The sequence below is a fragment of the Archocentrus centrarchus genome, chromosome 8 (genome assembly GCF_007364275.1).
Source record: "Archocentrus centrarchus isolate MPI-CPG fArcCen1 chromosome 8, fArcCen1, whole genome shotgun sequence".
Classification (NCBI taxonomy): Eukaryota; Metazoa; Chordata; class Actinopteri; order Cichliformes; family Cichlidae; genus Archocentrus; species Archocentrus centrarchus.
The window spans coordinates 5,294,989-5,310,209 of record NC_044353.1 but is presented as its reverse complement, the minus strand read 5'-3'; the positions used below and the strand labels follow the sequence as shown (position 1 = coordinate 5,310,209).

At 42.7% G+C, this 15,221-nt stretch overlaps 1 protein-coding gene across 3 annotated transcripts in view; it reads right to left on the bottom strand.

The window, feature by feature from the left end:
* The window catches only part of gas7a (growth arrest-specific 7a), a 47,068-nt gene that overhangs the window by 4,509 nt on the left and 27,338 nt on the right, over positions 1–15,221 (bottom strand). For all 3 annotated transcript variants that reach the window (XM_030735858.1, XM_030735861.1, XM_030735859.1), the window contains 7 exons: positions 14,118–14,233; positions 11,790–11,864; positions 10,115–10,193; positions 7,761–7,892; positions 4,790–4,913; positions 2,711–2,790; positions 1,534–1,632 (listed from right to left, as the gene is read on the bottom strand). In XM_030735858.1, coding sequence (XP_030591718.1) covers positions 1,534–1,632; positions 2,711–2,790; positions 4,790–4,913; positions 7,761–7,892; positions 10,115–10,193; positions 11,790–11,864; positions 14,118–14,233 — 705 coding nt within the window. The remainder of the gene's footprint in view (positions 1–1,533; positions 1,633–2,710; positions 2,791–4,789; positions 4,914–7,760; positions 7,893–10,114; positions 10,194–11,789; positions 11,865–14,117; positions 14,234–15,221) is intronic.

Sequence of the window (15,221 nt, the reverse complement as noted above, 5' to 3'; positions counted from 1 at the left end):
AGAGGCTAAACTAGAGCACAAGATTACTTTGCAAACTCACATCTGTACTAGTCTGGCTTCACTGAGCTTCAGTGTTGATACACATTTAAAATGTTCCTCCATACAGACGAAAACAAAAAGTCAGTAAGTCCAAATGTAAAAGCTACACGACTCAAAGATGATCGTGTTGGTTTCATCTCTGGTGCGTCTGTCACCTCTGTGGAGTTCATGTTGTCAGCTGGCACACAGAGAAGCGCCCTCGTTATGTTTCTTCCCACAGCGCTGACAGAAAACGTCTCGTCACATTCAAAGGCTTTTGCTCCTAAACAAGTGGAACATCTGGGTGGGTTTCTCCGAGGCGCTGCGAGATCCTGGGTCGCTTCAAAGGCCGACCCAGGATCGCTGAGGGCTCGCTCTGTCACAACACCTACGCTCACCAGCTCAAGAGGCACGTACATCACGTCACAGCAGCTGAAATCTCTGCTGAGGGTTCGCTCAGATTTCTGATGCGCTGATCACTGATGTTGACTTCATTTGGCCTCCTGTTTGTTCCAGATGACTTCTTCAGATCTTTTATATTTTAATCACACATGAGAAAGATAAGGAACATGTTCTTTTAAAATGCTGAAATTGGGAAATTTGGGATTTTTTTCCCCCTTAATTCTGGCACAAAAATGACAGAAAATATTCATCAAATATCAAATTGTTTGCCAGTTTTTCCATAATTAGAACTAATCTGGACTCCTTCTGGCACTTATGCCTCAGTTCAGGCACTGGCACATGTTCTGTAGGCCAGATATGTCACATGGGCCACACATTGTCCCAATGTACCTGACATCGGGCCCATATAAGGTGGACCTATGGCTGAACTCAGGAAGCCAGGTGACACCAGTGAAGGTCTGACTGTGGCCCAAAGAAAACTGCAGGTTATTTATGTATTGGATGTATTTATTTATGATTGGATTTGGAAAAAGGGAACACAGTGGAATCAGTTATCATATTGAGTTCACACTGAGGCTTCAGTGTGTGGGAACATCGATCTTTTCTAACACGTCTAGAGTCTTAAGGATGATCTGTAAATATAAAATGATTACCAAAAAATAAAAAAATAAATTTTTGGTTTGGGGGATTGATTTACAGATTTGGAGAATCAAAGTTCTCATGATTATTTTCTTTTTAGCAATCCTCAAAAAACAGCAAGAAACTGTTACAAAGAAACAAAACCAAGAAATTGAGTTAAATTTAAAAAAAGGCAACAAAAAGGCTGCAGAGATTACAGAAAGACTAAAAGCTGCTACAAAGATGCAGAAAATGGCTACAAAGGAAGAAACAGCGCCAAGAGATGCAGAATGACAGCTGAAAAGAGACAAAACCGCCATAACACAGAACAAAAACAGAACAAAAACAGATCCCAAAATCACAACAGAAGCCAGAATTATAGAACAAAACTTCCACAAAGACCCACACAAAACAATCAGAGCACCACACTCTCAGCTGGGGAGGTAACGTCAACACAATATGTCTATGAACAAAGTGCAGGAGACACAAACTCACACTCTGATTGAACATGTCCGTTTCATGCCGCAGGGTCGTGTACTGCCGTAAATGCTGCTGAATCCACTCAATCCGCTCCACCTCCAGTTTCTCCAGCTCCTGCAGGGACAAAGGAAGACAGACGTCCCAGTTAGAGAGACAGCTCTGCTGACATCAGATCAGCCTCCTGCATCACTGAGCAGACGCCCCACCACTGAGTATGTAGAAACTTTCTTTCACATTTGATGGTGATATAATAAAGATGTGAACATAAGGCCTTATTACTAATTTAGGAACTATTATATATTTTAGATGTTATAAATTCATGACCAGATTCATACAAGTTATAGACAAATACCTGAACACTATGCTATCCTTCTTAGATTAGGTTTATGGTAACACATCACAATAACCGTTATAATAACTTTAAAAATGGTTAATACTCTGTAATGCCTGGTTATACAGGTGATATTTATAACACTTCTTAGTGAGGAGGTGGAGCTTAAATCAGTGCGTGGCCTTTTCCTCTCACTCCTGTTTTTGGTCCTTGTTTACGTTCACTTGCTGTTTGGTCAGATGTAGGAAAAGGTTCCTCAGCCAGTGGAGATCTGATCTCGTGGGCCAAAACTGGTTGCGGTGTGACGGCAAAAATCTGAACCACACACAGACCGATGTTAACGCTGTTCTCGAGTACAGCAGGAAGCAAGAAATACTGAGCGGATAATTGCAATGAAGAACTTCGATGCACGTGTCTTTATCCTTTTAGTACAACATTTGACTGACAACTAATTTGGTTGCAAAACGGTTGGCGAAAGATGGCCATGCAGCATCCTTGTACACAGACTAGAATTACAGAGCCTGTTTTTTTTGTTTTTTTGGATCAATTTTAAGCTATTCTCACGTTAATTCTGTTTCATTTATTGCACTGAATGAACTTAACGTGCCTGGATGTCACAAAAACCCTGACGCAGCATCAGAAACCTGTGATGGGAGCGCTTTGGTGTGTCCTAATTAGCTGAGTGTGGGAAATGTCCAGGTCAGGTGTACCAAATGTCACTTATTTTTTTTACTATTCACAGATTCAGAGAATACAAATACAAATTCAAAGCACCATATTATATAAAAGATTTCTCTTTAAAAACGTTTATAAGTAATTTTGACTCACAGAGATGAACACTTTAAATGTAAGTGAACTCACCATGCTGGTTGTCACCATTTCTTCAAACCACTTGGACTGGGTTTGGTTGTAGAGGTCCACGCAGCGCATCAGGTCATCTCCTGGAGAAAACAGACAGCGACACCGTGAGAAGAATTGCTGAGGGTGTTTTATTTAGTTTCAGCTCTGAATGACTCTTTAACATGTGCTGCAAAGCCTGTAATGATCAGCAGAGGGCGCTCAGGAATCAGCACTCAGTGAGTGCCGCTCCATCACAGCGCTGTAGTATAAATGTTGAGCATCTGTAAAGACAAGATAAACATTTGTTTGTTGCACAAAGTAAAATATCTTTGTTTTCCTCTAAGTGTGTCTTTTAATTAAAAAAAAAATCTAAATGTAGATCATAGTAATCAAACAAATCTTATAAAAGATTAACTGACTATATTAGGAAATAATTTTGACTCAGAATGGCTAAAATAAGAAGTAAAAAGAAGACGATTCATATATCTTGTTTTGAGCAGCCACCTGTCCCACATGCTGATATGACCTTTATTGTTTCCCCAAAACGCACTTTCTGAGGTTTTCTGTGGTTAATGATCAGAAACATATCAAACATCCAGAGTACCAATGCTTGCTTTTGTTCTTAAAGCTTAAAGGTGTTTTATTGTTATCTCACATGGATATCACCTGTGCTTATGAAGTTATGGGGGCTCAAAAATGCTGAAAAAAAAGGGGCCATAATTCAACCTGCCCCTGCACACCACGAGGATCACAAATGTGGTTTCTGGCTCTGAAAAATGAAGACAACACTTTAAAACTGTATTCTGTTTAATGGCCATCAGGGGGCGATGTCTGTGAAGATAAAAACATTTGTGGTTCTATTGAAGTGAGTATGGCAAAATGTCCTTCAGACCTGACGTCTCTGAACACTTTCCTGATGACTTTAGGGGCTCAGTCACTCATTGGTTAATGACTTGTGATTGAAAAGTCATTAGCCAATGAGCATGCGGTTTCACAGTCAGATCCGCCCCTCACTCATCACATCCAGTTTGAAACATGATGGTGAAAATGCTCATCTAATGCTTCAAACCCAGAGTCCACACATCAGTGTGTGAGGTCACTGTAGCTACATCCATGTCTAATAAACTGATCCTAAACTTCCTGTTGATAAAGAATAATTAGCTGACCAAAGTCTGCAGGAAGTTTACGCTCTTTGTCTCCTTAAACTCAGACAGTAAAACAGGAAAAACAAAGAGACTTATTGAAATCCCTTCAGTGCAGGTAAAACAGGCAGAACACATCCCTGCGTTTGGCAGCAAGTGATATTTGGCCCAACTTTAAGGTAGCAGCAGCACAAAGCTGACATCATTCGCCTGAGCCCCGTAAGTGTTATTGATTAGTGTTGTGAACCGTGACTGATCTACTGAGGGGAGGAGGGACAGATTAGCTCCTGCAGAGCTTTTCCTCTCCACAGGAGAACTGTGAGGGGAAACGATTACAACAGGACCTTTCCTTATTAGGATACCCCCCCCCGCCCCACCAACCATGCATCCACACAGTCTGTAGAATATTTAATCCATGATTGAAATGTTTGCTTCCACCCTGCAAACAGATATAGAGGATGTAAAATATATATAAATATTTTTTATTTTTGTATTTAATTCCACATCATTTGTTTGTTGCACAAAGTAAAATATCTTTGTCGCAACACACACGTGGCTGAGCGCCCAAACCTTCGACTGGTGCTGTACGTTTGATTTCCCAGTGCAGTGCAGCCAGATGAGCTTAGCTTAGCATAAACGGTAGAAACAGTAGGAAAGAGCCTGTCGCCGTCTAACAGGAACAATAAGACTGGTTTCCATTTCCTCATTTCTTTGAACAAAAACTGGCCCAACTTGTCCAAAATGTCAAACTAGTCCTTTACACTAGAAATGAGGGGACTTATAAACACATCAAAAACCTTTTTTATCTTTTTCTCACAGACGCGCTTTTAAATCTGAATGTTCTTGTTCTTTTCTCCAGCTGTGTCACATTCCTGTGGACTTCCTCCACTCACAAACTTCCCTGAATTTTCCATTTATTACTTGAAGACGGCACTTTTGTGGAACTTTGACCTCTGACCTGCTTGTGTGGATTTCCGCCTGGCCTTCTTTATGTCCTCCTCCGTCTTATTGCTGAGTTTAATCTCCAGCTGCTGGGTTTTCACCTCCAGATCCTTCTGCCTGTCTGCCAGAGCTTTACGTGCCTGCAACACACACACACACACACACACACACACACACACACACACACACACACACACACACACACACACACACACACACACACACAGAAACAATGAGCCATTTGTGATAATCCTCAGATTTACTGTACCTACAGTCATTACAGCCTTTTCATGTTGGCTTCTGACATCCGAGCTGCGATCCCGGTCTCATCCTCTAATCTTTTCTTAATCCATAACATTGAGTCTTTCCTCTTATTCTGTGCATAGGCAACTCTCCAAGGTCGTAGTGTGATTGTGTTTGAAAGGTAAACATACGGTAATATAATAAGAGTGACGTGAGCCAAAACACTGCTATCAACAGGAGACATTCAGCAGCAGATATTTGTTCAGTTTTATCCGTGTTCAGACCGGAAACACCCAAAAATACTCAATTAAAACACAAATCTATGTTAATATTCTGCCTCATAATACAAAGATAAACTAACTAAACAGTTATTTTTATTAGTATATAAATCTGATGGCTATGTTTCTCAGTTAATCTCTACTGAAAAACAGTGCAGGACCTTAGTGTGGAAAAGTATGTAAAAAGTTGAATATAATACAGTAAATTGGCTACATGAAGGGGAAGGGCTAAATAAGTCTATCCATCTAGCTTCTCCTGCTTATCCAGTCCAGTTCACAGGGGCAGCAGTCTAAGCAGTGATGCCCAGACCTCCCTCTCCTTGGCTACCTCCTACAGCTCTTCTGGAGGATACCAAGGTGTTCTCAAGCGAGCCAAGAGATGGGTCCTGGGTATGCCCCAGGGCTTCCTCCCAGTGGGCCATGCCCAGGAGGCATCCTGGTCAGCTGCCTGAACCACCTCAACTGCCTGCTTTTGATGTGGAGGAGCAACAGCTCTACTCTGAGTCTGTACTGAATGACTGAACTCCTCAAACTATCTCTAACGGGGAGCCCAAACACTCTCCAGGGGAAGCTTATTTCCACCCCTTGTATCTACAATCTCATTTTTTTGGTCACTACCCAGAGCTCGTGATCATAGGTGAGGGTGTGATCGTAGATTGACCTTAGCTTTGAAGCTCAGCTCTCTCTTCACCGCAACAGACCGATGCTGCGTTCGCATCACCGCAGACGCTGCACCAATCCATGAGTCAGTCTCCCCCTTCACCCCCCCCACCCCACCCCCCCCCCCCCCCCACTTGTGAACAGGACTCAGCGATACCTAGAGTAGACACTTCACCCTTTTTATGAGGCTTTGAGGTGCTAATTCTCATCCTAGCTGCTTTACACTTGGCTGCAGATTGCCCCGGTGCAAGTTGGCGGTCATTGCTCGACAATCTGCAAAAAGCAGCCCTGTGCAGTCCAACACCCAATTAGAACAAGTCTGACTTACTGCCAGCAATACGGACCAAGCTCTCAAAAACGACTGTATAGGGAACAGATAGACCACAACAGCAGGCCCAATACCCCAACTTTCAAAGCCCCCCCGATAGGATACCCTGAGGGATGCAGTCGCCTTCTCCAAGTCAACAAAACACATGTAGACTGGTTGGGCAAACTCCTACACAACCAGGACGAACACCGTATCATTTCTCTTGAATCCAAAGTTCAAAGAATGGATGAACTTTCCTCTCCAGCACCCTGGCATAGAGCTTCGTGAGGAGGCTTAGTAGTGCAATCCACCTTAAGTTGGAGCACACTGTCCAATCCCCCTTCTTGAAGAGGGGAACACCAATCCAAAAGACTTCCACGCAATATTGCAGAGGCATCAACCACAACAGCCCCACAGCATCCAGAGCCTTCAGAAACTCAGGGCATTCAAACTCTGCTTCCACTACAGAAGGTGTGTCAGTGGCTTTGAGGAGAAGCATCCCATCCACCAGCCAACTATGTCCTCAGCTGAGGTCAGCTGAACCTCACGCCCACCATAAACAGCGTGGACAGGAAGCTGCTTCCCCATCCCGAGCCGCCAAAAGCACTCTGAGGCCGACCGACACGGCGTTGCCTCATTTTGCCATATTAAATAACTTCAACACAGCAAAATAAAAACAGATTAAAAAATGACTTACTAAATGCAGAAAATAATTAACCCCTTAACTGGCAAGGGCCCGGTGACGGGCCGTTTGTAGTCTCTTTTATATGGCAGGCTAGACCCTCCCATTTTTATTGACACGTCATTCGGCCAATCATGTAACTGGCTGCACCAAATCACCTGACAAAGCTACGTGACGCCCTCTGAGTATTATTGGCTCTGGGAAACCCATTTCTTAACATTATTGGCCGAATGAGGTGTCAGTCAAAATGGGCGGGTCTAGCCTGCCATATAAATGCACTTCATTCGGCCCGCGGACCAGACGCAGCCAATTAATAGGCTATGAAATGGGTTGTTCAGAGCCAATAATAACCAGAGGGTGTTATGTAGTTGTTTCAGGTGATTTTATTTGCTGCCAGTTAAGGGGTTAATTTTGCACACATGTTATGTGTTGTACTAATACGACAGTCTTAATGGAAACACCAAAAGACTGCCTAACTCTCTAGTAGAAATGACGGTGCATGAAAAAACGCCAACAAAGCGAGGCTGCTGGCTCTGCTTCTAGCTCTTCTGGCAGTGAAAACACAGTGTTCACATATTGCTGCCACCCACCACAACATGCCACAAAAATAAAAGTGAAGGAAGACAGAATCCACATCCATTCATGAGCTGATACAGCAGGTGGGAAGCAGCAACAAAACACTGACTGCCATGAAGGGCCGAGCGTAGGAGGTACCGGAGCTGCTATCATTATGTCATCACTCCGATCCAAACAAACACTGGTCTGCGCGAAGCTTTGCTGGGCATTTGTGCACATCAGTGTCAGTATCTCCACATACCTTCTCCACGCTGGCGTAGCGGCTGGCCAGCTGCTTCCTGAGGTCGGCGATGTGGTGGTCGTACTTCTTCAGGTCTTTCTTAAAGTTGTCGCCTCTGAATGTCAGCAAGGGTTTCTCTACCTCTGTGTGGAGCTGCGAAAACAAACCAGCAAATTTAAAGTAAACAGGACAAAAATCAGACTAATTCAGCATGCAGTCTGCAGCTCCAGTCATCGTCAAACTGAGGTTAAAAAATGTAAATAGGCAGATAAAAAACAGAAATACGAAAACTTTAAATGTCAATTTCTTTCTCTGCAGGCAAATTCTGTACCACACAAGATATGTCCTAAAAGAAAAACGAATTAGAAGGCAGAATTAGGCTCATAAATCTTAGAGCGTGTAACTGTAATGAGTCTGTACTGAAATATGAAAAATCAGAAATCAGAAACATTAGGTTATTTTCATCATTCAGTGATGCGTCTGTCCTAGAAAAGGTTTTAAAGTTTAACTTTGATGAATGTAAAGCACTCTGTGTGTCTCTATGTGTGATGTTTCCTAATTTAAAAGCTGATGAGACATTTACAGTGAGTGGATTGCTTTATGTAAGTAAATTTTTCAGTTCAGGGCATCGAATGAATGATTCATTTTCTAACCAAAGTTTTTTTTTTTAAACATTTTTTTAACCAAAGTCTTGGGTCTTCTGGTCTGGAAAGAAGATTGTAAAATAATCCAACATGTCTACTAAATTCATGGAGTTTAAGATAGTGCAGCACTGTGTGTGTCTCAATGAATTTCTCCAAAGCCTCTTTCTCCTCTGTGTTGAAGCCAGTTGAGGTGGTCTGGGCATCTGATCAGGATGCCTCCCATCAGAGGTTTTTTTGGGGACATGTCCAGCTGGGAGGAGATCCTCGGGTTGACCCTGAATTCACTGGAGAGGTTAAATATCATGTCTGAGGCACATCGGCATCCCCAAAGGGACATCTGGAATACCCTGCTCAGCCTGTTGCCACTTCAACCCAAGTTTGGATAAGCAGAAGAAAACAGATGGATGTTATCAGGCTAGATGGAAGCATTTAGCCTCATCATGTAGGCTCCAAAAGCCGAGTGTGGTTTCCTTCTGACAGTGCCGAGATGGGCGTCGCTGTTCCACCTGATTACATTTCGTGTGTGTGGCCGGAGACGGCCACATGCAGAGGAGAAGAGAGCTTGTAGGCGTTCACGTGCCGCAGAGGCAAATTTTAACTCACACCTTCAGACTCAAGATATGAAGAATCACACCTATGTTTTCAAGAATCAAGAATGCCTTTATTAGTCCCACAAATGGGGAAATTGCAGTTAACAGAACAGGCCTTAGGCCTGACAGTGCTTTTGTGGCGTCGTATTGGAGACCTGATGCACCATTCATGTGTGTAGCATGGGTACACACACCACTGCACAGTCTACCTGCATCAAAATTAATCTCCCATCTTTGTTTATTGGGTCCATATTCCCAAAGTGTGGCTTGAGTGGACTTAAAAAAACCTGTGTGCAGTTTGTAGGCACCTTAAAATCAATGCATCTGTTGACAGTGCATTTCACTTGGAGCTTTATTACACTGACTATGGAAAAGTGCAGCTGAATGGGTGACACTGCTAATAAAGCCTGCTTCCTGTTCTGACCCATGGCCATAAACAGAGACAATCACAGTCATAGTGTCTGTTTTCTCGTTCTCTCAGCCTATTTCTTTTGTTTTTAATGACACTCAGTAAACTGCGAGCTGCCTGTCAGAGCTGTTGGCTCTGCATGCTGAATGCTAATCTGGTGCAAATGCCAAAGCTAGAAGCTACTGCTGAACTGTAGCTTATTTAAAACTTGGAGAGAAAAACAAGTTGTGGCTTCTGCGAGCTTGATAGGACTCCTCATTCCTCCGCCTGGCTATTCTTTACCTCCACCCACAACAACAAAGCATGGAGCCCTGCTGGAGCAGGGAATGGCCTACATAGCCATGGGTGGTGGGGTGAGGTTGTCAGAATACGTAGCTAATTAATTAGACAACAGCTCTGAGGCTGCCTTTGCTTTATTTAAGGCAGCCTCTGAAGCCACTGTGCTGTTTCTGCATCACCGGTAATCGGACTCACAGACGGGTCATTTTCTGCGGTCAACACAGGCGAGGTTGAAGTAAACAAAAGCCGTCACCTCAGGATGTGGTCGGATCAAGTATCCGTTACCACAGCTGATTGAAAGCATTCGACACATGACCTCAAGGTGCAGAAAACTGAAAATAAAATGTAGAAGATCCGTTGCACACACAAAATATCTTCATTGTTCTGTCAAGCTCCATAATAGTGTTGATTAATCGAATACTGGTGTATCATCTTCATATGAGCAGATTTTACCTTGTTGGCGAACTTGAGGTGAACTTCAGCTTCATCGTGGAGACTCTTCTTCAGCTGAGTCCATGCTTCTCCGAGAGTCCTGAGGAAACATCAGCGTGAAATAAGTTACAGAGCAAAGGCACTGAAGTGTGCAAATGATACAGCTATAAGATGCATAATTTTAATTACTGCTATAATGGCATAAAAAGCATAAAGACTTTATTTTATGGAAAATTTAACTCAGGCCAGGCTTCAGAATTTTTAACTCATTCATTCGTTTCCAAAAATGTGTTTGCTAATTGTAGCTTAGTTTTATTGCTTTCAGTGTTAGCTGTTTATTAATTATAAAAAAGGGGTTGCATTTGTCATCCAAAAGGTCAGAGCAGGTATTTAGATACAAACACTTGACTGACAGATGTGTGGACATCCCAGTCTCTATAAACAAACTTGACCAAACTGAAGGTAAAAGTACATTTCTTGTATATTTTTCTTTTTTTTAGTTACTTTTATAAGTACACAATATTATTTTAGTCACTCTTATTTTTTAGGTTTTATTTAATTGTAAGAACATTGACTCTTTTGGGACAGCTGTGCCTCAGAAAGTCAAGGGGGCAGCGTACTAATCAGAAAGTTGCTGGTGCAATCTCTGGCTCTTCCAACCTGCCTGCCAAAGTGTCCTTGGGCAAAATACTGAACTTGGAGCTCCACGCGAGGCATCCATCAGAGTGTGAGTACGTGAATGTCAGATTAAAAGTGCTTAGGCACAGAAAAACAGCGCTCGTATGAAGGTGTGTGTGGACGAGACTTGTAGAAAGAAAGCTCAAACTTGGCTTCATACTGTCACTGAGAGTGGAGGTCAGCAGCCAGTGAGAAGAAACTTGGCTTGAATGGAGGGTGGACATAAGGTAGAGGAGATAAAACTACTTGTTTTAGCCAAGTGGCTTCACCAAGTCCCAGTATGATATAAACATGGATTATTTTAAACTATGAATCATGCAAAGCTCCTCTAGTAGAATCCAAGAATAAAATCATGGAGCTGGAAAAGAGCAGAATGTGTCTTTGAAATGATTTTTGAGGTTGTGTAACCACAAACATTTGATTGTTTATTTTCTATGTATATGTTTGGGCTGCCACTTTCCATGTTTGGATATGGGGGGAAAATAAATAATGATCTGAGAGTGTTTGAAGAATTGGCTTGACCTCCTGCTGCCCCTGTGACCTTTGAGCAAACTAATCAATACAAGCAGAGGTGAGAGCAGAGTAAAGCGGTGCAAACTGAAATCAAAGCAGAGAAACGGTGTGGAGGTATTTAAGGTTTGTCAGTGTAGTTGGCAGCTGCGCAGTCGGTGTGGCAGTTAAGAGTATTTTACTTCAGGTTACATCTCATTCAATTAAATACAGCTTTTATAACTATCTGGAAAGCAGTAAACTGTTCCCCTACCAAGCCTTTCTCTTTCTACCCGCTGCTTCCGAGATCGGCTCAAAGGCTGTCGTGTTATTTTTCCGACAGACAAACACGATGATAGGAGTCGTCTCGGAAAGGAGCATCAAACACAAACAGGATGAATCTATTTTAAAAACGGCCTATCTTTAGAAGCACTTCTGGTGATTATTGAAACCGTCTCCTGTTTTGCAGAAGAAGCTTTTCGAGCCGCACTCACTGATTCATCTCACAGCTTCTGTTTACTGCACTCACCCTTCCTCCTGTGCTGCCAGGGGGCTGAGAGACAGCTTGGAGAGGTTCTTGGCATATTCCTCCTCAATCTTTATCCTGAAACACAAACAACAAGATGAGGAACTGTCAGCTGCCTGGCTCAAGGGAGGACAGAAACGGCTTCAGTGGAGTGGAGGAAAATACTTTAACACGGATACTTTTCTGACAGGAATCTTAAAGAAAAATCCAAACAGCACACACAACTCTGACCCTCATACATCAGCAGTCCTGCTGAGCTCCTGCACTTCATTTTCAGAGCGGCTCTTCTCGCCTTCATCATGAGACTTACTCGTATTCGCCCCCGAGCGGCATTCGGCCCCAGCAGCCATGTTTGTGCCCTCTGTGACATTCACCACCTCACATTCACCATTCACACCTGAGTAAATCTGTCACCCAAAGAAGGTCGCCAGGCCCATTCCTTGACTTTATGCAAGGATTCTCGCAGGCGCTGAGCAACCCGGAGAAACACAGCGGAAAAGGTCAGCCCTGAATAGAAATCTTCCCGAAGGATTTGGGAGTCTTGCGTCAATTATAAGCATATTCCTCATCCACTTCCCACGACTCAGAGCTGGACTTGAATGGAGCTTTTGTTGGCTAAGGGGGCGCTAATTATATAGGGAGGTGTGAGATCGGATGTAAAAGTTATTTGTGGTGCTTCTGACGTCTTGGTTCTGATTGAGTAGGAGCACCCCGTCATGTGCTCGAGCATGAAAGACATTTTGTTTGTCAAATACCCAGAAATAACAGGAAAAAGCACAAACCTCTCTTAAACACGGTAACATAGACTCTTGGTCTTAATGACGATGTGGGCTAGTGGTGCTAAGGTGTACGGTAACCTCCCAAAGGCTCATTTTGAGCCAGGAAATACCCTGTTGAGTTCTGCAGCTCCCTAATTAAAGAGTGAAACCATATGAGGTCTGGGAACTTCATCTTTAAACTCTACTTTGTGTAGATTTCATGTGTTAATCATAATAAAAGTTTTATTTTTGCTTTCAAACACATCATCGTGATTTTAAACTCTTTAATAAATTCTGATAAACTTTTATGACAGAAGAAGCAAAATAAGATTCAGTTTTAGTTTTTAGGTTAGTTTTATTTTTTAAAGATGTAGTTTCAGTTTAATTTTAGTTTAGTTTAAGTTTTTAAGAGGTGTAGTTTAGTTAAAAAATGTTTAAAACTTTCTCAAATTAATTAAAACTCTCAACAGAATGTGAAGAAGCAGCTATGACATTATGGCCAACACATCTATTGTGTTGCAGAGATATTAACTGGAGTTAAAATAGGGGTGGACCGTACCCTCATGTTATACCTCTGCAGAGAGCCAGAGTGGAGTCCAACATGAGACAGTGTTATAGCCAGAGGTTTTACAGTTTAAATTTTTTTTTCTGTTAACTAAAAAGTTTTTATCATACCCAGTCATAGTTTTTAGTTAAGTTTTAGTTACTATAATAACCTTGGTGTTAAATCATCATGTGCACAGAATTCATGTTATGATAATAAAGTCATTGGTGGGTTTTTAAACCTGGATCGAGGGACCTGGAACAGCAGATGATTGTCCGATATCTGCATGTGTGATAACAGTTAACAGCTGAGCTGAGATGTAAAGTTGAGACGCAGTATGTTGGGATTTTAAAGCAATTAATAAAAATCTTGCACTTGCTCCTGTAGCGAGTATGAAGCTGCAATAATTCTGCAAGGACCGTGTTTGTGAGGAGTCCTCCTGCTGTGTTTTATGCTAACTGTTGATGTTGCATCATTCAGGCACGAATACAATGAGTTGCAAAAAGCTGACAGGGAGGAAATGAAGGTGTGGATAAGCTGCTCAGTTACATTACTGGAAAGTACACGTGGAGTGCTCATATTCTGATATCTGAATTTATTCATGGCATGGCTCAATATAGCTACGTCAGCTATAGATTCTGCACTCTCTCCAGCCTCAGTTTAAAAAAAAATTATTGCTCTAATAACCTGGAAACAAGGTGATAACAACCTGCTAAAGAGGCCAATGTGTAAAGAATTAATAAAGACTAATACAAACCATTCAGCGGATGGCAGCAGCAGGTCTCAGACTTCCGATAGATAAGAATACTAATAATACAGGCTACAAGACAATACAGAATATGATCAGACTTTTCCTTAAACAGTCTTGGTAATCCTTGCTTTCTTGAGCTTCATAACACAAAAATGTGTTTTTTCCAGCTCTTGCTTTGGGACTATTTCTGCCTCCTGAGCAGCTGTGTGTCTGACACAGTTAATTAATTAAATCTGCTGACAACAAACTGCTTTTCTCCAGCGAGGCTGAGCTGTTACCTCTCGTGGATGAACTCGGCCATCTCCTTCTGCAGCTGTTTGCCCTTCAGCTGCTTCTGCAGGAGCACCTCGAAGCCCGTCACCGACGTGGTGCCCTGGGGGTCTTTCTTGTCGGCCTGAGGAAGAGGAGCGCATCGTTCAGTCAGTCATGGACAGACCGTCCACTAACACCTCTTAGTTGTTTACATCTGAGAGGATGTGGAAGAAGGGGGGGGGGGGGGGGGGGGGGGGGGGGGGGTGATGGGAGAATGAGCTCCTGGTGGTGAATCAGAAACCGTCCTCATGAATGCCTGACTCGCACTTGCATGTCAAACAGGGCATGTGTTGGTGTGCGTGCGTCAATCACCGATGGGTAGGTGTGTGTGTTACGTGTGTGTGCATTTTTTTCCTGAGCACACAAATGTCACACGAATGGCTGGGCCGGGATGTGCAGCGCTCTGCCTCTTTTGTGACAGCAAACGTGGAACAGAAGTGTCTGATTCATGTCGCACAGCAGGTCCGAGCAGCAGGTCAGCAGACAAACAAGACAACACATCGCAACGAGACATGACAGGCCGCAAACAAGGAGCCAAACAACAGCAGAAGAGGCGGCGGGGGGACGGGGATCGGATTTCAGTCACTTAGACAGGCTCGAGGGTTTTTGTGTACAAATCTAATTAGGAATGGTAATGTTTGGAAAATTGCAGGAGCCACGGGAGACACGTTATTGTGTTTGCATGAAAACCGATAGCACGTTTTGTTAAATGAGAAGGAGAGTGCTGGATCGATGAATTGACCGTTTTCTGTCAGCATGTATAATTTAATGTGAGCGTTTTGCTTTTATCTGCTTCTACCAGCAAAGATTTGCTCAAATGGTCAACAAAAGGTGCTGACGGGAATAAAAAAAATGCTTTGCTTACAGTATGTGTTAGATAAGAAAAATGGGATCCCACATTATATTTGCAAAGAAAACATCTTTACTTTACACAGAAGGAGGGAGGAGCTGCACGAGTCTGATGGTAGCTATTTTCTGTGGTTTTACTTCCATCTGAAAAATCAAGAAACATGTCCTGGATGTTTTTTTGTTTTTTTTTAATGAAGCATTTTCAGTTTCAGTTTTGGATT